Source organism: Podarcis filfolensis, assembly GCF_964270895.1.
Source record: "Podarcis filfolensis genome assembly, chromosome: 13".
Classification (NCBI taxonomy): domain Eukaryota; kingdom Metazoa; phylum Chordata; class Lepidosauria; order Squamata; family Lacertidae; genus Podarcis; species Podarcis filfolensis.
The window spans coordinates 40,986,495-41,011,934 of record NC_139615.1 but is presented as its reverse complement, the minus strand read 5'-3'; the positions used below and the strand labels follow the sequence as shown (position 1 = coordinate 41,011,934).

General features: G+C 46.5%; 1 protein-coding gene across 3 annotated transcripts in view; it reads right to left on the bottom strand.

The window, feature by feature from the left end:
* GRN (granulin precursor) overlaps window positions 1–25,100 on the bottom strand; it is a 33,543-nt gene extending 8,443 nt beyond the window's left edge. The window contains exons 1-9 of one of the 3 annotated variants that reach the window (XM_083582729.1): window positions 24,961–25,100; window positions 9,060–9,219; window positions 8,168–8,329; window positions 6,818–6,902; window positions 6,516–6,637; window positions 3,786–3,924; window positions 3,546–3,652; window positions 2,272–2,404; window positions 877–974 (exon numbers count right to left, since the gene is read on the bottom strand). In XM_083582729.1, the coding sequence (XP_083438855.1) occupies window positions 877–974; window positions 2,272–2,404; window positions 3,546–3,652; window positions 3,786–3,924; window positions 6,516–6,637; window positions 6,818–6,902; window positions 8,168–8,329; window positions 9,060–9,219; window positions 24,961–24,998 (1,044 nt within the window). In that variant the 5' untranslated portion in view covers window positions 24,999–25,100. Of the gene's footprint in view, window positions 1–876; window positions 975–2,271; window positions 2,405–3,545; window positions 3,653–3,785; window positions 3,925–6,515; window positions 6,638–6,817; window positions 6,903–8,167; window positions 8,330–9,059; window positions 9,220–19,528; window positions 19,699–20,683; window positions 21,008–24,960 lie in introns of those variants that run through there. The other 2 variants (XM_083582731.1, XM_083582730.1) reach the window with 2 other exon arrangements.
* Between the last annotated feature and the right edge of the window lie 340 nt (window positions 25,101–25,440).

The following is a 25,440-nucleotide window of genomic DNA, read 5'->3' as shown; positions in this document are numbered from 1 at the left end:
GATGTCAAGGAGATAAACAACTACCAGACTTTTAAAAGACATCTGAAGGCAGCCCTGTATAGGGAAATTTTAAATGTCTAACGTTTCACAATTTTTTATGTGCTGTAAGCTGCCCAGAGTGGCTGGGGAAACCCAGCCAGATGGGTGGGGTATAAATTAATAATAAATAATGATAATGATGATTATTCCCAGTTACCCCTGCCATATAAAAACATGCAGAATAGTGGCTACTCACTAAGGAACATAATAAGCAACAGAGTAAAATTGAAAGCAGTAACCATCTGCTACACATTTGTTCAAAATCCAAAACTGAACTTCGTTCAATTAGTTCAACAAAAATGGAGAAGCTGGTGTCATTGGGTATCAGGTTCATCCAAGTCTGATAGTCATTTACACCTCCAGCGCCCCCTGCCACCCCCTTGCCTCTTAGTGCCCCCTAACACCAAGGGAAGTAATGCCCCCTTTCGAAACCACGGTTTTAGCAGCAGGTACCGGGGTCAAGGCCTGGTACCCTCCACAGGCAAAACTATAGTAAGGTTACCAGACGTCCCCGTTTCTTGGGGACAGCCCCCGGATTTACAAATCAGTCCCCTGACAAAATCCATCTATTTAGCAGGAAGTTGAAAAGTGTCCCCGGATTCACTGGGGGAAAAACTGGTAACCTTAAACTATAGGATTCGTCCTGTCCGCCCCCCCCCCCATGGCCACTTCCTGACTTGAGTCAAAACCCTTGCCCCACAGAAGGAAGAAAGGAAGTTGTCTTGGTCCACCAAGTTCAGGACGGACTGGTGGGATTTCAGAAGGGACCCTGTAGGCGCCAGAGACTGAGTCTTGGACCACCTGCACCCCTGTCCCCTCATCCATCGCTCCTCTTACCTCCTCCAATGGGCAGCACCCCCATTCGCCTGGGCTTCGCAGGCAGCAGGTGTTCCCATCTGGGCAGGTGTGCTCATCGTCGCACTGGACAACACCGACTACAGGAAGGAGAGGGAGGCTCATCGGAATGGGAACCAAGAACGCCCTACCTCAAGGCTGTTTTTGGCAGCCCTTGGCAACAATTAACTCCCCCCCTGAACCCACCCCCCCACTGTCTTGCCAAGGCCGGGTAAGTGAGGTGCTGGGCTTTGGGAAGAAGGTATGGTGTTCTGGCAGAGTCATAGCGTCCTGCCTCCTTTCCAAAGCCTAGTAGTGCTTTCCTAGCTTTAGGAAGGAGGTGGGAGGGCTCTAGGACTCTGCCAGAGCCTTGCACCTCCTTCCCAAAGCCTGGTGTGTTGCTTAGCTGGTATGGGAAAGGCAGCATGAGGGGTGAGGAGTATCAAGTTTTGGTCTCACTCCCTTAGGAGCAGAGGAAGCTGCATTATACCGCGCTAGAGCATTGGCCCATCTAGCTGAGGACTGTCTACACTGACTGGGAGTATCTTGCCACTGTTTCAGACATAGGTCTCTTCCAGCCCTAACCTGGGGATGCCAGATAGATAGATAGATAGATAGATAGATAGATAGATAATTTATTACGGTCGGAAACCAGCTTATAAAACACACTTGGGGGTACAGTCACAGAAGGAAAACAAACAATTGAAACAATGCACAACAATAAATTTAAAAACAATGTACAACAATAAACCACCGCAGCGAGCTGACCCAGAGTCACCCATAGAACAGAGTTTGGGGATTTTCTTAACAAACTAGTTTGAGTTGGGAGATGGTCTGTGCCTACAGATCTGTACACAGAATCTGGCGACCATCTGGGTCGTCTTCTGATCTTTGCCTAACAGGAATAGGTCGAATTTTTGCTTTTCCGAGAGGTCAGCGAGCCTCACCAGTAGGGGATCAATGGTCTTAACTACGTGCCTCTTCATAAAAGGGGCATCTAAAGAACAAGTGCTCTGGGCTTCCTATCTCCCCCAATGAAGAGGCGCAAAGTCTCAGTGTATGGGACTTTTTTCAAGGCTCCTTCCAGGACCAGCAAGGGCAGGGCCGAGCTTCTGGCGAGTGTAAAGGCCCCTCTTGCAGGAGATGTCAGAAATTGAACCTGGGACCTTCTGCTTGCAAGGCAGATGCTCCTCCAATAAGCAGCAGCCCCTCTCCAAAAGTCTACATCATGGGGAGCCAACCTGGTGCCTTTCTGAAGCAGCTGACCTACACCTCCCAACCACTTCTGACACCACGATGCTAGCTATCCCCATTCAACATAATGTGCGCAGGCGTCAATTTTCGCCTCCCTTGCTGCTTTGCAGAATACCACCCCCCACACACCGAGTCCTGCCTCACCTGTTTGGCGGAGGTCCGCAGCGAGGTGCAAGATGGGCCATGACCTCTGCGGGGTCATAGTGCATCGCGAGTGCTCCAGGTCGCACGTGGTGCCCTGTGGGCAGCAGTGAAGGTGGTCCCTGCAGCAGACAGCCTGGCAGGAGGCGAGGAAAGGTTGTGGGCATTAGATCCAAAACGGCACTGCCTGCATCTGCCTAGCTTGGGACGTAGGGTGCGCTGGAGGGCACCAGTTCATGCCAAACATTGCAACCCATGCTTCTGGTTTGAGGGCTGCATCTTTTCCATATCTTGCTGGTACGGGCAGCAAGCCCAGAGGACAAGTGCTAATTTACAGCAAGGCTTCACGGAAAAGAGGGCCAACAGACACCCCAAAGCTCCCCTAAAATGAATCAAGTGTTGGGGATTCAGAAGAAGCTGCATTGGTGGATCTGTGTTGCTGGGAGTAAGACGGGGTAATATATCGTCCAAAATCAGTTTGAAGTCCATATCATGATATTGGTTTCATAATTTTTGACCTGGAAATGTATCGCGAATCACGATGTGTGTGTGTATGCTCTGTGCAAAAGTCAAAATGTGGGGGAAACCGTGAAGCCAGCCAATGCCTCTACAATGCTCTGTCCTTATTTCAGACATTGTGATACAGTCATACCTCGGGTTACAGCCGCTTCAGGTTGTGTTTTTTTGGGTTGCGGACCGCTGAAACCTAGAAGTACCGGAATGGGTTACTTCTGGGTTTCGGCAGTCACGCATGCGCAGAAGTGCCGGATCGCAATCTGCGCGTTCGCAGATGCGGTTTGTGAATGCTGCGGGTTGTGAATGTGCATCCCACACAGATCACGTTCGCAACCCGAGTGTCCACTGTATATTGGTATATCGCAAAGTTCAGCTTGTGATAAATTGCGATGTCGAAAACCAGGCATCGCCCAGTGCTAGAGTGGAGTACAAGCCTCAGGGAAGTGGGCAAATGAAAGAGGGAGGTGATTTCTTGCTTCACCCCCACAGCCAAAATCCAATGTACAGTGGAACTTTGGTTCTCGAACAGCTTAGTTGACGAACAAATCGACTCCGCAACGCCTTGGTTTTCGAACAGTTTCAAGAGTCAAACGGACTTCTGGAACAGATTGAGTTCAAGAACCAAGGTTCCACTGTATGTTGGTCAAAAAACAGAGCTGCCACAATTTGAATTTAGCGAGAGCCGCAGACCTAGCAACACTGGCCCCTTCCACTGAAACCACACAATCCCATCCAGTTGTCTTTCTGAATTTGATGCTTACATTGGGTAGGTGGCAGCAGCCATATTGGCCCGTCGGGAGAATGCAGCAGGTGTCTGTATCCGGGCAGCTGGACTGATTACCTGGGCAGAGACTGTTCCGAGGTGAATCTGCAGAGGAGGTTCAGAGACAGGAATTTAAGAGGGTAGGATGTGCTCCCTTGTCAGAAGGGCAATGAAGAACTGCTGCACTGAATGGGCAGCAACTCCAGGTCCATCCCATCCTTCACTCCCCATTCCGTACCCAACAGAACCGCTCGCCTGGTCGCTGGGAACTTCTTCCGAAGAGGGTGCTCCCCGGAGGCTGCAAAGCACCGCGCGTGTGGCAGGTCGCAAGTTGTGTTGTGTGGGCAGCAGTGGATCTTGTCTTCACAGCACAATGCCTTGGGAGAAAAAGAGTCGAGGAATGTGACAGCAAGCCCAAAATCCATTACTTCAACTGGTTTTATTTTAATTTTCATGTTGTTGTTAGCTTAGGGGTTCATGGTTCTTTCAATATTTAATTGTAAGCCACCCTGATCATGTATCCCAAAGATTGTGCTTTTATTATTGCCTTTTATACCCAAACAAGTTTCTAGTCTAGCATGGATGATGGGAGGTGTAGTCCAATGACCACAGATAACAGACACAGGTTTCCCATCCCTGCCTGATTTGATTTGCTGCTTGCTTCACACACACACCTCAATTACCTGGCCCTATTTCTAAGTTATCTGCTCACAAGTACATCAGCAAACACATTATTTTTCCTTCAAGAAGCACCACCTCAAGCTTGTTAGCAGCTATATTACAAAGACTCTTTTGCCAATGGCATCAGAAAGTTCAAGTGCACTTGTGTCTTTGTGATGTTGAGTTCGTAATGGCTTTCTCTTGAGTTTTTTTTTTTACATTTTTAAATATTTAGTTAGGTTTTTTAAGAGGTGTCAAGCTGCATCCCAGCATAATTACTTAAGGAGGAGCTTCGGTTCTGAAACACATCCAGCTATACTACTGCATTCAGCTATAATGAAACTCTCACAGATGTGGACTTTGGAGAACCCATTTCTGCTTTTTGCATTCTCTCACGAATTTGCCCCCTGGTTCTTTTCGAGTTTCTTTTTGTTTTCTTTTTGCATAACCTGGAGCCGTTCTATAGTGCACCTGCTCTCTTGCTGTGTTGCAGAGACTCCTCCCCACCCCCCAGCTAGCCAATGGGTCTTGTTACCCCGTAACACCCACTCTCCCCTCTGGGAATCTTCAGGGATTCAAGCCGCACAGACACACTTGGTATCAATGGTACAAGGTGTGACCCAGAAGTTGCTCCACAACCTCCTGTTCAATACATGAACTTAAAACCAAGTCAGACCCAAGGCAGTGAGGGATCCAAAGGCAGATCTTGGGGCAACTTGGAAGAAGATCAACAAGAATTTCCTATTCACAGTTGTTTAATAACAGCAGCAACCAAACTACACTCCCAGTACAACTGCTGAAGTGCAGAAAGTTGGGGCGGGTGATGAGGATTGTATTCTGTGGAGGGGAACCCCATTGCGGTAGAAGGGGCACTGCCACACCAACCTCACTCTTCCAGAGGGCAGCTCTGGTTTATCTGCTTTCTCCTCCTCAGTCCCAATGCTGCCTTGCAAAACTCGCCAGAGAGCAAGATGGTGACTGAAGGAGACTGAGTTGGCTTCTCTTGGCGTTGGCTCTGGCGCCACCTGCTGTTGGGCTCCTTGTCTCCTGCCCTACCAGTCCCAAACATGCACCAGCCACCACTGAATTTTGTGTGTGCGGAAGGACTGGGACTCAGTTCGGTTCAGCTACTCACATTCATGGGCTCAGAATTCTTTAATTGTTAAGTGCTGGCCTTTTGTGTCTGGTTCTGGCTGGCAGATCTTTGGGTTCTAATCAATAGCAAAGCAGAACGTAGGAGCCTGAAGTCCACCCGCCTCTGATCTCGACCACTATTGTCTACTCTGAGAAGACAGCAGTAAGTGCTCAGTCATGGTGCTGTGGCTCCCGCAAGGTCTCAAGACAACTGCAGGTGCCCTTCAGAAGCCTCTGCTTTTCCATCAGATTGGCTTTTAGCGGTCAGGAAAAAGGCAAGCTAAAGATTTAATAATTTACGACATGTTTTCAGATTGTTAGTCACCCAAAGACTAGACATCAAATCAATTAATACCTTAACTTTAGAAAAAAAAAAACCCACTGTTCTCTGCAGCTTTTGCTTATACTAAGTGTTTTGTGAGTTGCGGAAGCATCTGCAGGGAAAGCACAGAACGGAACACTGGGTGGGGAATCCAAATTTCTCTTCACTTTAAAACCAAGTTTCTAGTCTTGGGCTGTACATATATGGTTGAAAGCGCACAAGAAACATGTTAAAATCTCAGAAGGAGGAAAGGTGGCTGAGTGGGGTGCTAGGCCTTCAGTGTGGCTTGCAATTAGGAGAAAATAAAAATGACACAAAGTGCTAACAAGTGAAGTATATATATATATATATATATATATATATCTCCACAAAAGGACAAATTATGCAAATGAAAGATGCTTGTATCATTTATAGACTGCGGAATTAAGCTTCTTTGGCACTGATTTTTATAGGTTAGTGATGCAGAAGGAAGATATCAGTATGAAATGGCATTGCCAACAGGAACTGTACATTGTAATCATGTAATCGTTGGACTTGATAATCTTTGGACTTGACTATCCTTGGACTTTATGACAATAAAAACATATAGAAGGTTAACAGTGATATGATATGTTATTGCCACCAGGAACTATGCTTTGCAATTTTTTGACATGACGATTACAGTTTTATTATATGTAATGTATGTTGCGTTACAGCCAGTTACATGTGTGTTGTGGTGTTCTGAACATGTTTTACGTAACCAGGCAATTCTGGTGTGTGTTGAGCTGACATTCCTGCATTGCAGGGGGTTAGAACAGATGACCTTTGGGGGTCCCTTCCAACTCTACGATTCCATCTGCCGGGCCCCCATACCTCGGGCATCGGGCAACACCCCCAGACTCCATCGGGCATCATACAACAAGTAGACTCGTTTGGGCATTCCGATTCCCCATCTGGACACTGAACAGCACCGACTCTGGCAGGAAAGGTTGGAACTAGAAGCCAAAAGCAAGAGAAAATCCATGTTAAAAGTAAGTTTTAGACGATTTTCGAAAAGCCTGGCATTCAGAGGAAGCCACTGGGATAGTTAGATAATTCTTCTTGCCAGGTTTCGCAGTTCATTGTTCCGGCTGTGACTACCCCTCTCTCCTTTCCATCACCCTGCCCCAAGGTACCTTCACTCTTAGAGCAGGATTTCCCATCAGGACTGCAGTGGGAGCCAAGGGGGCAGCAATAGTGACCGCCAGCACAGGAGATGCCCTGTAAGAGAGGAGCATAGCTGTCAACTTACAGATTTGAAAATAAGGGACCAGCAGCCAAAATGAGGGATTTTAGTCAACCAGCTGAAATACAAAGTTAAAAGGGACCAGATAATTTTGGAGAACAGCGCCGGTTTTTAGCCCTTCATTTCCAGAGGTTGCTGCTCAAGTTGATGAAACACTGCAATTAAATAACTACAAGCAGCAACCACTTCTCGCGCAAAACAAAGTCCAAGCTACAAAGATGCTACCCCAGGCAGAGACGCTCAGTTTGGCGGCAGGGCCCGAGGCTCCCACCAGTCCCGGCGGGAAGGGGCTCCCGGGGGCTGAGGCTGGTGAGAGGAGGCCGGAGGGGGGCGGGCCGGGCAGTCAAGCAACACATTTGGAGCCTCCCTCCTTCCTGGCCAGCAGGGAGGGAGGGAGAGGAGCAGCTTCCTTTGAAACCTGGGAAATTTAAGGGACATCATCAATAAGGGACAGCAGCGGGATACGGCACTGGGATAAGGGACTTTCCCACCAAATAAGGGACGGTTGACAGCTATGGAGAGGAGGGGAATGTCAGGGGAAAAGACATTCAGCACAAGAGATGGGGGTGGTGACTGAAGGCTCAGAAGGAACCTGCCTTTGCCTAGACCACGCAGGGCGAGTATTTTCTAGGCAGAGGTGTTGGGACTCCAGTCTGCTCATGAACTAGACAGGGAGGCATGGCAGCCATGTAGCTGGCTGAAGTCACTCAGTGGGATGCTTTTCTTCCATCCCTTTCCAGGACTACAGTCAGTTGCCATCCCCTCCTTCTGTGCTCATTGCTCCACAGTGCTCAGGTTAAGCGGAGATCACAAGGTCGATTCAGAAGGTTGGCGGCTCTCCTACTCAAAGGAGAGATTGACTGAAAAATCTTGCAGTCGTGGCTGGGGATAGGAAGAGATTTCGAAGAGGTTTCTGCTGCCTTCACAACTAAAAAGCACCCTACCCACAAACTCTGGCAGAGACCTTTCTGAAATGCTCCATACGAAAATCATATTTCTCCTCCTTTTTAATCATCCAGTTAGGAGCAGAGTCCAAATGGAAACAGAGATCTATTAAGTGTTAGAACATCTGTTCTGAGATTTATTTCAGCACAGAGCACAAAAGGGAAGGAGGCAGGCTGAGGCTACAAGGTGTGGGACACGGAGGCTGAAACTGTCCCTTTCGGCTATCCTGAAACAGTCCTGGAGAAAGACCTGCACCTTGCAGGAACACCCTCCCCTGTTCTCTTCTGTGTCGCACCTCTTTCCAGGGGCAGCAGGCCAAGTCATCGTCTGGAGTATGCAGGCAGGAGTATTCCGCCGGGCACACACGGCCGTCTAAGCACGCAACACCAGAGGGCTCCGCCACCTGGTAGAGAGAGTTGTCTTGCGGAGGGAACATGCGCAGGGAGACACCTGTGAACTGAAAACAGAAAGAAGAAGTGGGAAAGTGGGAAGCAGAACTGGGCCTGTGCAGATACTCACACAGACCCAAGACCTCCCTGGAAGAAACAGCTGATACAGAGCTGGGGGGGGGGGCGGGGAGGTGTCACGTAGCTCAGTCAGTAGGGTGCGAGACTCTTAATCTCAGGGTTGTGGGTTTGAGCCCCACGTGGGGCAAAAGATTCCAGCATTGCAAGGGGTTGGACCAGATAACTATTGAGGTCCCTTCCAAATCTATGATCCCATGATTCTAGGGTTCTACTCCGTGTTAGAAACTCAGATATATAAGCTTGGCACCAAATGGCTCCTTAAATGAAGGTTGCGGTCATCAAATCGGAATGTCTAGTTGGAATAGGCCAATATATATGAGAACTGTCCCCTGGATCAAGTGACTTTCCTTCTTTAAGTTCTCAAAGTTCTTAACCTAAGCTCAAGGTTGTCATCTGAACTAGCCAGATGTTTAACTGAAAATCAATCAGTCAGACCATTGTTTGAAAAAATGAGACTTTAGAGCCCCAAAATGGCAACTGGACATTCTGTTTCGCGTCTGCAGCCTTGGTTTAAGGAGCTATTTGCTGCCTAGATTATATCTGAGTTTCTAACAGTGCATTTAATGGAAGGGAGGAAACAGCTCTGCCTTTATGAAGTTGGGAGAGCGACAAAGACTTGGCTTTTCACCTACTTGTGGAAGGTGCAAATCTGGTTCTCACCTGAGGCTGGTCACAGCAGGAATATCCATCTTCTCCAGAGAGCTTGCAACAAACGGAGGTTCCCTTACAGCTATGGCCATCAGGGCACTGCAGAGAAGAGGCTGACCCTCCAAGCACTAGGCACACAAACAGCTGTACCCACTGCATCTTGGCCAAGAACCTGAAAAGAGAAAGATGGAGAAAAGCACAGGTGTTGGTTAATTACAGGCAAGTCAATGTCTTCCTGCTACACCACTGTGAAATACAACCAGGCCTTTGGGCCTTTAACTATCTGTGGCTTTTTAGAAGTGGGTGGGTTGTTTCTAATGTATTCCTCTTTCCTCTTGTTTTTAATGTATCTGCGGGGGATTACTGTCTGTTTGGTTGTAAGTTGTTTTGGTGAGAAAGCAGGTTGGCAATAAATCACAGGGCGTCAGTGAAGTTAAGTCTATATTCAAGGAAACAAGGTGGACTCAGAAGGCCAAGCCTAGTGGGCACAGTGACTCATCCTGCCCCTGTGAGGCAGTTGTGGGGAGTCTGAAGGTCTCTGACTTCCCACTGTTGCCTAAATCTCCTCCTCCCCTGAATCCAAGCAATCGGAGGCGCCTTCATCTTGCATGTCCTTGCTTCTCCCTCTTCATACCTCTTCTGGTCCTGGGAGACCAGGGAGCAGGGGAGGGGGGGTCACAGCAGGAAGGGGGGACAATGACAACAGCCCAGCTTTCTCACCAGCCTGACTTATCTCTGCCTCTTGCCCTCCACTGCTTCAGCTTCTGCCCCGAGTCTGGACTTCTCTCTGCCACAGACTCCCCCCGCTTCCTAAACCCTGTTGTCTCTTCAGCTTCCGACACCTCCTCCTCCCCGTCTTCAACCTCCTACCACTCATGGTCCTCCCACCACCCACCCCCAGGCTCTGAGCCTTCTTCCCCTGGGGGAAGTCCATGATATCTGGGTTGCCTGGGCAAGATAAAGTGACTGACAAATTTAATTAATAATAATAATAAATGCCAAGAAGCAGACCCAAGCATAAACGAGAACATGTGCATCAAAAACGTGACCCAGAACTCTGACCTACTGGAGTATCACATGACTCAGCTGGGTCATCAGCTGACTTAACTGACCCTCGTGTGACTCAGGCATTTTGTACAACATCATGTGAGGAAGCTCTGGGTGTGAACAGAGCCAGTAATGGGAAGTTCTAGTCAACGCTGCATTGGGCCAAAGAGTTGCCGGCTGCAGGCTGGAAGGAAAAGCCTGGGTGGCTGTCACTGAGCTCCCACCGGTGCCCAAGAAGTCTTCAAAGCAAGCAAGGCCAACCCTACCATTAGGCAGAATGAGGTGATGACCTCAGACAGCAGATGCCGAGGGGCAGGGTGCAGCGATGAGGTGTTGGGAGCAGTGTGGATTAAAAAAAATCAATGATTTTTAAAAAATTAAATGTTTTTGGAGGAAAAACCTTTCTAAAGATAGTTTTCTATTTAAGTTACATTATAGTCCAAAGGCTATTCATCAGGAAATAAGGATTTGTTTTAAGTTTTTCATGTGCTAAAACTCGGTCTAATTTTTAAAAAATTGTTTAACCACATCAGTTAACAAACATGGAGACATATGCTATAATGTTATTGTTTTAGTTAAATAAATTGTTATTGAGGAAATGATTATTTTTCTCCTTCCAATACAGCAGAAAAGTTGTCCAAATATAAACAGTTAACTTACTAAACCTCACAATAATTTCATAATTATCTATGTATTTCTAATAGTATAACCAAATCAGTAACTTTTGATATAGCTGTAAAAACTACTCTGAAAATTTATTATTCCGAAAATGAAACCTTTATCTGGTTGTAAATATTAAGATTATACCAGCAAGAATGAGTCTTTCTGTAAAAAGATGATTTAAATCAAGTCTTACTGACTAGTGCTTTATATTGTGATTTAAATCGATTTGATTTAAATCAAATCCACCCTGGTTTGGCGTACAGAGCTGTGTGTACCCCATGGCCAGCGCTGTACCTCCTGAGCTAGCCGAGTGCCCTCAGGTGAGAAGCAGGATTTTGCTCCATTCCAGTGTTGAGGTAACTACCAGTCCAGCTACCTACTGCACACAGATTAAATTTATTACATTTATATCCCACCAAGGAAGGGACGCGGGTGGCGCTGTGGGTTAAACCACAGAGCCTAGGACTTGCTGATCAGAAGGTCAGTGGTTCGAATTCCCGAGACGAGGTGAGCTCCCGTTGCTCAATCCCTGCTCCTGCCACCCTAGCAGTTTGAAAGCACGTCAAAGTACAAGTAGATAAATAGGTACCGCTCCGGCGGGAAGGTAAACGGCGTTTCCGTGTGCTGCTCTGGTTCGCCAGAAGCGGCTTAGTCATGCTGGCCACATGACCCGGAAGCTGTACGCCGGCTCCCTCGGCCAATAAAGCGAGATGAGCGCCGCAACCCCCGAGTCAGCCACGACTGGACCTAATGGTCAGGGGTCCTTTTACCTTTTACCTTATCCCACCAAGGAGCTCAAGGTGGCCTACTTGGTCTCCCCACTTTCCCCTCACAACAACCCTGAGAGGTAGGTTGGCTGAGAAAGAGGGACTGGCCCAAGGTCACCCGATGAGCTTCATGGCCGAGTGTGGATTTGAACCCTGGTCTCCCAGGCCTGAGTCCAACAGTCTGACCACTACGCCAGACTGGAATGGCGCAGGGCATGGGGATGTCTGCTGACCCTTCACCTCAGGCAGCAAAATACATTGGGCTAGACCAGTTGCCACAACTACCACCAGGCCTAGCATGAGAAAATATGAATCCCGTCCCCAGTCCCTCTTCAGAAAAAAGCATTGCTATGTTGCTGTTTCAATTTAAAAACAAAATAAAAAGCTTTGTATTTTTTGAATTCTGTATTTGCAGTCCAACCCTGAGGGGATCCTTGGCTGAAAGGTAGTATGACTGCAGGGGGTTAGACTAGATGAACTTTAGGGCCCCTTCCAAACTTTAGAATTCTATGACATAATATGCAATATCTACCCATACTGAGTTTTAGAAAGGCTCTGCCTGCCTGAAGCAAGTGCCTCTTGTAAAGAGGTCGCTGGCCAGGTTAGGGGGTTTGAGGGTGGGTGTGCAGGTGGGTGTGCTGCTGCCCTTGTTTCTCAAAACTCTTTATTGCCACAGAAGTCCAAAATAGAGCCAAATTGGCAGCCGCAATCAGGAACTGAAATTTATGTGTCCCTGCAACCGAAATGGAAACTTTTGGTCTGCATCTTCTGTGACTGACTGACTGACTGACTGACTGACTCACTCTCTCTCTCACACACACACACACACACAAACACACAGACAGAGAGAGAGAGTTGAAACAAAACTTTCATGAAACAAAACTTTCATGAAATGAAACTTTCAGGGAGGAAGAAGAGGAGGCAGAACAAGCAGATTCCATAAAATGCATGAGCTAGAGAGAGATCAAGGCGCTAACTTTTGAGTTAGAAAGCACAGCGTCTTGAAAACACAGACATTTTGGATTTAGAAGGTTTTAACAATGTCTTTGGATGGCATGCATATTTGTGGTATGACAAGGTTAAAGCTCACAAAGCGTTTAAAAATCACATTGTTAGGAGATCTTTGTTTAACGTTTGGACTAGATACAAGGATTTATTGGAAAACAAAACCCCAAGGTGGTTGTCACCAATGGAAGCGAAAGCTCAGAAAAAACTCAATATGGAGGCCAGTTGGCCAAAATATTGGGAAATTTTGGAGCAAGAAGGAGATAGACTGAAATTGCAGAGTTTTGAGAAACTAAAAAACAAAGTCCGAGACTGGCTACATTATTTTCAGATAAGGGAGGCATACAATTTGGACAGGAAAATTGGTTTCCAGGTGGAAAAATCTAAATTAGAAACAGAAGTGCTAGAACCTAAAACTAAAATCATGTCAAAAATGTATAACTTGCTGCTGAAATGGAATACACAGGATGAAACGGTTAAGTCAGCTATGATTAAATGGGCACAAGATCTTGGACATAACATTATGTTTGCTGATTGGGAACAGTTATGGACCACAGGTATGAAATTCACGGCATGTAATGCCTTAAGAGAAAATATTATGAAAATGATATACAGGTGGTACATGACCCCAGTCAAGCTCGCAAAAATATATCACTTGCCCGATAATAAATGCTGGAAGTGTAAGGAGGTTGAAGGTACATTCTTTCACCTTTGGTGGACGTGCCCAAAGATTAAGGCCTTCTGGGAAATGATTTATAATGAAATGAAAAAGATATTTAAGTATACTTTCCTGAAAAAACCAGAGGCTTTTCTCTTGCGCATAGTCGGCCATTTGGTGCCAAAGAAGGACAGAACATTTTTTATGTATGCTACAACGGCAGCAAGAATACTCATAGCAAAGCACTGGAAGACTCAAGATCTACCCACTCTGGAAGAATGGCAGATGAAGGTGATTGACTGTATGGGACTGGCAGAAATGACCGGCAGAAAAGTCAGCAGAAGAAGATTGGAAGAAATTTAAGGAATATCTACAGAAATATTATAAAATTAATGAACTTTGAAAAGATGTCGGATTGAACCTTGGTGGTCTCTAGCTGTTATGATAAAGATAATGGGGATTATAATTGCTTTTGTTATGAAATTTAAAAAAAAAAAAAGTTGAGTGGAAAATAAGGTGATATTCTAAAAGGAATGTTAAGAGAATAGGATTTGCTGAATTAACAAATTGAACTAGAGAACAAGAAGGGGAGGTATGAGGAAGTCAAAGAAACATGTGATTGAAAAATTGTTATCGAAACTGAATTGTTTTTAATATTTTTCTTTTTCTTTTTCTTTATGTGTTTATATAAAATTGGAAAATCTAATAAATATTCATTTAAAAAAAAAAATAGAAAGCACAGCGTCTGAATTGACATGGGTTTCACCTGAACTTAAGCCCGCTCTGCACTCCACTTCCAAACTCAACGTCTACCCTTTCCAGCCTATAAAATGAACTTAGCCACCAGGAATACAAAATCACAATTCCTGCCTCTGTCCTCCGATTCACCTGACGCCGGCTTCATTTACCCACAAAAAGGAGTTGACCGCAATAAAGCAGGAAGACCATTCCTTTCTCCAGAACCAGTAGTTTAGGAATTACAGAATTAGGTGTTAAGTCTGCAATTTACAGATCTAAAGCTTTCTCAGATCAGCTTGCTAGCAGGAGGAGTCAATTAACCAAAGGACAACTAAGGTACTTTGCTAAACCTGAGGGCAGCTCGCATTTAAAGTGTGCACAATGCAAGACCGTAGATTTGAGCAACAGCGGTTTGGGAGAAATACGCACTTTAATCTGGAGTAGCCAGTCCAGACCAGCTAAGCTGGTCATCATGGTGGGACACCCCGATCTCTTGGCTTCAGAAATCTGATGGGGTTTGCAAGAGAAGCCTGGTTTCTTCAGCAGTTGCTCCATAAAGGAGTCATGATGTAAGGACAGGAGTCATAACTCCCATCAGCAAAGTTTAGGCTGGAGGTCTAGGGGTTTTCCCCCGTCCCAGCTATAGAGGAACAGAAAGGATGAGAGAAAGAGAACAACATGTGCATTCAGAACCAGCTGCCCTCGACGAGGCTGAACCTAGTTCCTTCTTTGCAATTACTAGTTCCCCAATTCATCTGCAGGTGTTGATGAATGGTTTTAAATGCATGTTCATCATGTGGCACCCTGAAACAGGGTAATCAAAATCAAATATCCACACCATGTGAAAAGCGTCCTCTGTGAATGCCTGTGCAAAAATCTTTTTGTCCATCTGCAAGAAACTTGCAACTGTGGCGCAGGCCCTCCTTCCTCAAATCTACTCCACCCAAGTTATAACGACAAATTAAAGCTGTTGGGATGTTGCACTTCCAAACAGCCACTGGGAAGAGGCAGATTGCTTGGATAACATGATGCCCAGGGATGGGGCAGTGGTGGCACTGTGGTCTAAACCACTGAGCCTCTTGGGCTTGCCGATCGGAAGGTCGGCGGTTCGAATCCACTCAATGGTGGTGAGCTCCCGTTGCTCTGTCCTAGCTTATGCAAACCTAGCAGTTCGAAAGCACACCAGTGCAAGTAGATAAACAGGTACTGCTGTGGCGGGAAGCCAAACGGTGTTTCCGTGTGCTCTGGTTTCCGTCACGATGTTCCGTTGTGCCAGAAGCGGTTTAGAAGCTGGCTACATGACCCGGAAAGCTGTCTGTGGACAAACACTGGCTCCCTTTGCCTGAAAGCGAGATGAGCGCTGCAACCCCAGAGTCGCCTTTGACTGGACTTAACCGTCCAGGTAGTGATGTATGGAAGTGAGAGCTGTACCATAAAGAAGGCTGATCGCCAAAGAATTGATGCTTTTGAATTATGGTGCTGGAGGAGACTCTGGAGAGTCCCATGGAGTGCAAGAAGATCAAACCTATCCATTCTGAAGGAAATCAGCCCTGAGTGCTCACTGGAAGGACAGATCGTGAAGCTGAGGCTCCAATACTTTGGCCACCTCATGAGAAGAGAAGACTCCCTGGAAAAGACCCTGATGTTGGGAAAGATGGAGGGCACAAGGAGAAGGGGACCACAGAGGACGAGGTGGTTGGACAGTGTTCTTGAAGCTACCAGCATGAGTTTGACCAAACTGCGGGAGGCAGTGGAAGGCAGGAGTGCCTGGCGTGCTCTGTTCATGGGGTCACGAAGAGTCGGACACGACTAAACGACAACAACCACCATCCAGGGGTCCCTTAACTTTTATGTGCAAATAAATATGAGCAGGAGTGTGCAGGTCACAGCTTTTTCAAAAAGATGTCCTGTTGATCTGACTCGTACTTTTTTTTTGGCCATCACACACTCACAGAATCAGACCCTGAAAAAGAAGGAGTCATGGAAACCTGTGGCAGTGCTGGTGGGGTGCAGTTGAAAAATGGGAGGAAATTCAGGCTTACAGGTGGCTTGTTGACCTGCACAACTGTGAAAAGACACACTCCCTCCTGCTATATAGTCCTAGGCTTCTCTTGCAAAGCACAGAGAGCTGGCGCTCCTAAATATTACTAGGAAACAGTAGAGAAACAGCCCTCCTTTCCGAACCTGATGTGCCTCTTTCTCCTGTCTGCTGCCCCCCCCCCCGGCAACACAAGCAAAAAGCCAATCCCTTGTGGAGCCAAACTTTCTTACTTCTCAGAAATCACAACAGAAAGATGATCCAACTAGAGTATGGATCTACACAAACTGCAGTAGTTTTGTGCAGGCAATGTGATCTCGCAAGACATGTCGAAGCAATGTACATGGATGGATCAAATATCTGTTTGTTTTATGTGTTGGTTTTTCCACCAAATCCCTTGTTCTCTAGGTACTCACCCCTCCTGTTGAGTAAACTTGTCTCCGTGTCTAAAAAGAGGGTGATCAAGAAATGGCAAAGTGGGAGATTCTCTTGTGGGCCAATTTATTATGCCAACACCTTCAGATCACCAAGGTTGTTCTAAAAAATGGATTCTCTATTTATTTTTTTAAATTATACCCCATGAGAGGTGTAAAAGCAGCAGTGCTCAAAGTGAAGGCACTGCAGTCCCTACTCACAGTTGAAGCCAGGGGACATATTCATAAGTAATAATTGTTTCAATTAAAAGGCATGGCAGTGTACCCTTAAATTAGGCATACCAAGCCCCCCTTGGGTCTTAACTCTGTACAGCATGTCAGTAGCCAAGCAACACCATTTCTCTTTCATAGCAAAATGATTTCTTTGCCACTTAGCACATTGCATTTCTGGGGCTGTTACAGGAAAGACTTGGAAAATGAAAGAGAAACTCAGGCGGACATTTTTGCTGCCGTAATCTTGCCAAGCCAGGAAAGGTTCACGCACTCCCAGCTATGTAGCTCCTTTAAGATAGTGCCAGGACCACAATACAGTGGTACCTCGCAAGACGAATGCCTCGTAAGACGAAAAACTCGCTAGACGAAAGAGTTTTACGTTTTTTGAGTTGCTTCACAAGACGAATTTCCCTATGGGCTTGCTTCGCAAGACGAAAACGTCTTGCAAGTTTGTTTCCTTTTGCTTAAAACCGTTAATACCCAGGGTGCATTGCTTGAAGAGCTGCAGTTCAGTGCTTCGCAAGACGAAAAATTCGCAAGACGAAAAAACTCGCAGAACGAATTAATTTCGTCTTGCGAGGTACCACTGTAGCTCAAGGTCGGCCTCTCCCCATATGAAGCGACACAGACCGTGAGATCATCACCTGAGTCCCTTCTTTGTGTGCCTCCTCCACAAGAGGTCCGGAGACTGTCTCCACATTTGTGAAAGCTGACCTGGCACCAGCATTAGATATTTTTAGGTGCCAGGCAAAAACTTTCCTCCATAACTGGGTCTTTAACCATCTGTGGCCTTTTAGAAGTGAGTGGGATGCTTTTAATGTATTTATTTTCCCCCTTGGTTTTAATGAATCTATTTGGAACCCCCCCCCCAAAAAAAATCTATTTGGTTTTAAGTCACTCTGAGTTGCCCTGGGCAAGATAAAGCGACTAAGAAATTACCGTAAATACATCATAATATATGGAGCTAAAGTGCCGCTGGCATAACCAGATCATATGCCTTGTTACAGTCACTCCTAAGTATCGGAACGTTACACTTAAGAAACATGTATCATGCAGGTACACCAAGCCAAGAAGTTCGGATTGGCCGCAGCTCATTCATTTTTGACTCGTTCTTCAACCCCAAAGCATTCCTAGCTAACAGGCCTAAGAATGACAACTACTGGTCTCCCCCAAGATTTATAAAACAACAGAACAGTAAAAAGAAAAAAAGAAAAATGTTAACTCTACAGCCAGCCGGGACTTAAGTGAACAACATCCCAAAAAAAATCCTGGGCAAACAAAAAGGTCTCCACCTGGAGCCAAAGAGATAACAAAGTCCAAGTTTTATCCCTGAGAAGGTGAGCAAAAGGACTGAAAAAAGAGCAATTGCAGACCCTCCCCTACTTTGCCTCCGCAGGAGGGAGACCAAATACAGATAATGTGGGCCTCTGGGGAAGATCTCAACAACTGGACATATCCATGCAGAAGGAAATGGTCTTTAAAGTCCGCTGGCCCCAAGCCAAAGAAGGTTTAAGCAGTGTTAAGCATTAGCCAAGAGCATTTTGCTCCTGGCTTTCGACCACTTGCGACCAGGCTCCAGGAAGACGTCTAACGTCTCCATCATCTGAAGGTGCCTGTCTGGAGATCATTGGATCTGGACTGTTTTCACAACACATCCTGTAGAATTCTATCAGTTACATTTTACCTGCACAATCGGAATGAATTTCTGGAACCTGCCTGAGCAGGAGCAGTCGCCTTTAAGAAAAAAAAGGTCGCAATGTATGTGGACTTTTCTTCTTTTAAGTTTTCAAAGCTCTTAACCTAGCTCATGGTTGTTATCTGAACTAGCCAGGTGTTTAATTGAGAATCAGTCACAGGCAGTCCATCATTTGGAAAAATAAAGACTTTAGAGCCACCCTACTGCAAAATGGGGAACGCGGGTGGTACTGTGGGTTAAACCACAGTGCCTAGGACTTGCCAATCAGAAGGTCGGCGGTTTGAATCCCCGTGACGGGGTGAGCTCCCGTTGCTTGGTCCCTGCTCCTGCCAACCTAGCAGTTCGAAAGCACGTCAAAGTGCAAGTAGATAAATAGGTACCACTCCGGCGGGAAGGTAAACGGCGTTTTCGTGTGCTGCTCTGGTGCGCCAGAAGCGGCTTAGTCATGCTGGCCACATGACCTGGAAGCTGTACACCACATGACCTGGAAGCTGTACGCTCCCTTGGCCAATAAAGCGAGATGAGCGCCGCAACCCCAGAGTCGGTTTAAGGAGTTTCTAACACTGGCTTAAGTTTCTAACACTGGTTCAAAGTCTCTAACACTGGTTTAAAAGTGTCAGGATTACCACCGGATAGCAAACACCGTGCTTCACCCGGTACCATACATGAAGAGCCCCCCCCCCCTCTGGCAGACCTCCAGATATTTTGAAATACTGCTTAGCTTCTCAACATCTGAAGGGCACCGGGTTGGGGAAAGCTGCCCTGGAGGAACCCAAGCATCCACAGCCAAGCCAGTACTACAGAAAAGTTATGGGGTGTGGTAACTGTTTGTGCATATTCCGCTGCAATGGCACAGTCACCTTTTCCACAAGAATCCCAGGACATTGTGAGTTTGCTTGCGATGGGTGTAAGACCACTATCCATCCAGCAACCATTATGCTCTCTGTGCAAAACAGCCTCCATGGGAGAAAACGAACAGTTTTCCCCTTAGAAGCACACAGGAAGCTCCTCATTTAGCCAAATACTGCCTACACCAAGCGACAGCAGCTTTCCAGGGGTTCACAATAGGCGTCTCCCTGCCAGAGCTGGGGATTCAACCTGGAAACGTCTGCATGCAAAACTGAAGACCGATGCCAGACTGCAACGCTCTGGCCTTGCCCTGTCTGCTTGAGATCTCAGCACAGACTCACCTACAGAACAAGAGGCGGAACACAGAACTCACAATGATCCAAACTCCGTAAGCAGGCAACACACGTTGACTTCAACCAGAAGAGAGCACACACACTGATTTTTGGGTTCAGTTTGTGAGGAAGTAAAAACCGAGTTGTGAAAAGGAAGTGCAACGTAGTCTCTTGTACAATAACCACAAGAAGCCATAAACAGAGACAGGACAGCAACCTTCAGGGCGTAGGTTTTGAGGTCAACTTATATAGAATCACAGAATTGTAGAGTTGGAAGGGATCCCCGAGGGTCATCTAGTCCAACCCTCTGTAACGCAGGAATAATGTGGGGGGGGGTTTCAACAGCTGCACAGAAAAGGCCACTCTTGCCCAGCTCTACAGAGCATAGTGCAGCTGTTTGTAACCACTATGAGTGTAAGAACCAAGACTAGCAACCAGCCCCACCTGACACAGTTCATAATGATTGCTGCTGCTATTTATTTAGCAGGAAAAAAACCATCCTCTGGAGCTGACCCCTGGCTTTTAAAGCCGTTGTCAGAGCTGACAGTGCAGGACTTAATTATCGACAGCACTTGGCACCGAAGCGAGATCCCAGGGTCAAATCCTGACTGTGTTTTTTATTATTGTTTATTACATTTTCTATACTGCTCGTCACCCGAGGATCACAGGGCGGTTTACAATAGAAAAACACAAAAATACATAAGGTAACTTAGTAACAGACCAAGCCTAATTCCCCCCAGTTTAAAAGCCCATAGACTCTTTAATTAGCCAGAGGCCTGGGAGAAGAGGAATGTTTCTTCCTGGAGCCTAAATATATGTAATGAGGGCACCTGGTGAGCTTCTCTGCAATATATCCTGCAAGGCGAGAAAGAAGGCGCACGACAGAGAGAAATGCTCAGTTTCCCATTAATCTGGGGGGAGGTGAAATGAGGGGGGGGGGGAGAGAGAGAGAACAACAATGCAAGAAACGCAAAGGAGTTCCGCTGTTTGAGATCAGACCAAAGCTTGCATTGAGCCTAGTATTCCGTCTTCAACAGGGTCAGCCTGCTCTCAGGAAGCAATGCTGAAACAGCCAGCTCTCCCTTCCTGTATACTCACTCCCCAACCTCTTGCATGCGCAACCCTGGGGTGGGGGACCCTTCTGCTGTTGCAGCAGGATTCTCCCAAGGCACCGGGGGCTTTCCAAATCAACTCACCCTTTGCACCAGCTTCGCCCCGCAATAAGACTGGCGCGGCAGGACCTTCGCTAGCCGGTTCCTTCCAGCCCCAAAAGCAAAACCCCGGGTGCAAGGCCACGCCTCCGGCTCTCCATGGAATTGGCCGAGCCGCTGTCCCTGCAATCTGTTTGGCCGCTTTTCCTTCCTTTCCCCCTTTTTGGTTGGCTGCTTTGCTATCGCGGGCCTTGCCCCCCCCCCCCCGCAGATTGGGAGGCAGTCATATGATCTGTTGCTTAAGTCGATTTGCAAAACGCGCACATGACCCCGGCAGTTCGAATGCGCTTTGTTGTGCACGTGACGAGGCAGGGAAGGGAAGGGGTGGCTTTTTTAAAAAAATATTTTTTTAAAAATTTCATTTTTGCAGCCTGAACACCGGCTCGGGCTCGCCGGAACTTCTGGTTTTCCACGCCGGGGCTCAGCCCCGGAAGTGGTAACCAAGAAAGAGTGCCTCTGAGAGCGTGCCGATTGCTGCCCTGCTTTCCCATCTAGTTGTTGATGTCTGTATGGCATATGCACAACGGCAGCGTTACTGCCGTGAAACACGTGTAAATTAGGCTTTAGGATCATAAAGGTCATTAGGATCATAATAAGATTGGGCCTCACTAAATCTTCCTAAGGGTCTGTTTAATCCTGCATGCTGTTTGCAGTACATTGTTACCAGTGGTGTAATTCATGTTCTATCATGCACAGGCGATATAACCAGCTGCTTGGCATTGGCAAGTATGCTACGTATTATTTTTGTAAGTTATGTTTCGCTTCTGTAATACAGTGCTGACTGAATAAGCCGCCGTTTCAAAAGTATTACTTGTAGGGAAGAGCTTTTGGGTCCTCGCGCAAGAATCCAGATTAATGAAACACCTTTGGACAATTATTAGGCAATTCCCTAATTCAATTTTCAAGCGAGCATTGGAAGGCCATTCCCATCCCTGGGGTTCAGCTGCTCCGCAGATCTTTAAATATATTCCTGGCAGGTTTGGGGGGCAAACTAATTTTTTTTGCTCCCTTTTCCTGTTCTTTTCCTCGCTTCTAACAAAGAACTTCTGAAGTCGCCATTTAAAGTCAATAGGTGGGCGCGCAACTGCAGGGCCTCTAGAGGGCGCGTGAAGACGCTGCTTCACTCAAATTCCTGTAGTCGGGCTATATCAGCAGCGTGTTCCCGTTACATATAGAGGTTTTCATATCAACCTGCACCCTTAACAAGAGTTATCGATGGTATTCTGGGCTAGCAGCCGCCTTCTCCCTGACCCCTGCTAATGTTCTACGCGGAGGGGATTTGTATTTTATTGCAATGTACTATGGTGGAGCAATCCATCTCATGGAGTCTCAGCTTAGCTGAGTTGGATATAGCTTATTTTTATTTTGAGAAGGGCAGAAAGAGTATCAGTAAACCGCCCCAGTCCCAGACTGTACTGCATTTTTTAATTATTATGTTAGGAATTAGTACCCTTCCATTCCACCTGAGGGTTTAGCCCTAAAATGACTAAACAGTGAAATCTACGGGGTAATGTTAAAAATTAGAAAGGCGTGGATGAGAGAGTTCTATCTGAATTTCCCTTTTGCTTAGTTTAGGCCCTTTACCCCTACAGATCTGGCTATTATTACAAGCAGTTCTGTGCCTTTGTGAAGCTTGATGTTTTATGCAACTTGAAGTGAGTGCAGTTAGAGGACGAAGATTGCAGTTTACTTTGCAAATAATTTTAAAAGGGGAAATGCTATAAAGGGGTTCTGAGTCAATGTCACTTCTGAACAGCTCAGGGCAGCTTTCGCGCCCATTTTGAAAGTGCATTTTGTGGGTGATTTCCCCCCCTTTTAATGACTCTTTGCATGCTGTGTTTTATGATTGTATAATTAGGGAATGAGCAATAAATGGCAGCTATCCTCCATCGACCCCAACTCCTAAATGTACTTAGCCTGCTGGCTGGGGGTACCAGGTCTCTGGAGCACCATAGAACATCTCAATGTCTGGGTAGATAATTCCCATGTTTTCATTTCTCCACAGGGATGGCAGTGAGAGCTACCCAGAGAAATCAACAGAGAAATCCAGCTGCAGTCAATTACCAGGATGTCCATACTACAACAAAATGTAGCAGTAGAGAGAGGAGGAGGTGCTTTCTCTAACTTCAGCCTTATTTTGTGGGCATTTTAAAAACCGTTTTCAAACTTCATTTAAGAAAAAAGTCCAGCCAGTGTAAATTCTGCAGGGCATACAATCCATCTGCAGCATTAACAGAGAACAACATTACAGGGTTGTTGTAAGCCATTCTTAACCTGAGGTAGTATCACACACACACACACACACACACACACACCACCTGCCAAGCCTTTGGTTGAGAGACAGTGGCTTATGATAGTCCTACAGTGTAATCCACTGTTAATGTTGCAGATTAGAGGTGTGGATCTCAAGCCACAGCTAACCCGGCCAAAAAAAAAAAAAAGTTTCCCTACAGTAACATCAAAGGTCAATCTTCTTACATTGTTTCCCACACCAGCACAGATGGAATTGCACAGTTGAAAGCAGAACCTTTCTGCTGTATTTCACAACATGAAATATGGCCAGTTTTAGAAACTCCCATGTGTAATTCCCCCCCTCCCTGCTTTTAATTTTTGCAAACACACTGGTGACAACTCATTGAAACCCTTAATCCGCTCGGACTACTGCAATGCGCTCTACGTGAAGCTACCTTTGAAGGTGACTCAGAAACTACAGCTAATCCTGAATGCGGCTGCCAGATTGGTGACTGGAAGCGGCCCCCAGGACCATATAACACCGGTCCTGAAAGACCTACATTGGCTCATTTCTAAGCACAGTTCAAAGGGTTGGTGCTGAACCTTTAAAGCCCTAAATGGCCTCGGCCCAGTATACCAGAAGAAACGTCTCCACCCCCATCATTCAGCCCGGACACTGAGGTCCAGGTCCGAGGGCCTTCTAGCGGTTCCCTCACTGCAAGAAGTGAAGCTACAGGGAACTAGGTAGAGGGCCTTTTTGGTAGTCACGCCTGCCCTGTGGAATCCTCTCCCATCAGATGTCAAGGAAATAAACAACTATCTGACTACACAAGACTCCTGAAGGCAGCCCTGTATATGGAAGTTTTAAATGTTTGATGTCTTAATTTGTTGGAAGCTGCCCAGAGTGGCTGGAGTAACCCACTCAGATGGGCAGAATAATAATAATAATAATAATAATAATAATAATAATAATAATATCATCATCTATATACTGTTATGGACATCTCTCAATTCCACCCTGGAAGGCAGCGGTTGGGGGAAGTCTGCAGGAACCAGAAACTGACCAAGTAAAATCTCAGCATTAATATAATCTCCCAGCAATCAGATGCAGCAGGCAGAACCGGGAATGCCGTGTGTGTGTGTCAGATCAGGGGTGCAACTGGGGCTGCTTGAGGAGCAGGAGCCAGGGCATATGGGGCAACATCAAGTGTGCAGCAAAAGTTCCAAAAGTGGACTAGCAGAAGAACTACCAGCCTCCTTACCTGCCAACGACTCAAAATCCTCATCTTCCCTTACTGAGAAACACAACAGGACCTGTGATGACGGGAGTTGCCATCCGACATCAGCTGGGTCTGTTTAATATTTAGCTTGAATTTCAATGTTGCACTGCATCCCAGAGCCCAGCTCCTCACAAGACGTGCCGTTTAGGGCTTGTGAGGAAAGGTTCTTCTTCTTGTTTGCCTTAAGCTTTCTTTTCCATCCTCTGTAAACTTACATGTGTTACATAAAGAGCTCATGCTCAGGGGCTTGTTGTGTTGCAATATGGGAGGAAAGGTTTTGGGGGAGTCAGCATGAGAAAGCATCTCTTCTCGCCCTGTCAAAACACCCCACTATATTGCGTAGGGAGGGGAGGTACCTAATTTCATGGCATACCCCCATGTCTGCTGTCTTCAATAACTGGTAGGTCCTAGAAGCCACCATTGGCAACTCCAAGAGGGCAGGCAAGAACTTAAGAGCCTACTGGGTTAAGCCAGTGGTCCATCATTGTGTTCTCATGGTGGCCAAGATGCTTCTGGGGTCCCAGCAAGCAGGACCTCAGTGCTACAGCACCCTTCCCCACTTGAGAATACCAGCAACGGGCATTTCGAGGTGTACTACTTCCAACAGTGGTGGGGGGGCAGAATATAGCAATAGTCTTGCCCTCCGCGTACCAGTGTAATTCTCTTTTGAAGCCATCCAAATTGATGGCCATTAGTGCCTCTTGTGGGAGCAGAGTTCATAAACTACATGAAGGACTTTCTTGTCCTTACCTTTGCCCGAAACCTTGGAAGAGCCAGTTGTCAGTCATTGTTGGGAATGCAGTTAGATACTCAGTAGAAAGCAGCTTCCTTTGTTGACCCTTTAATTTTTTAAAAAAACTATTTGGTATTTGGTATACCCAGGACGTTCCTTTAAGCAACAGCCACCAGCTCAATGAGCATGGCTCAATTCTTGCCAAGCTCATAGGCAGAAGGGACAAAAAGCCGCAATGCAGTCTCAACTCCCAATGGCCAGCCATTTCCTTCGTCGGTAGGCTATTCCACCCACTGGCCACCCCTAAAAACTGCCTCAGTATTTCATAGCTGCTGACATTACTTGGCCCTCATTTGGGATGGGTCTTGATGTTACTGCTCCCTTAGGTTTGTCTTCTGGAGTCTTTTGCAAACCTCCAAGTTCCTTTCCCAAGCCCATTGATACCCGCCTCATTTTTCAGTGATTGACTCCGATTTCTGTCAGCACTCAGCACCAGT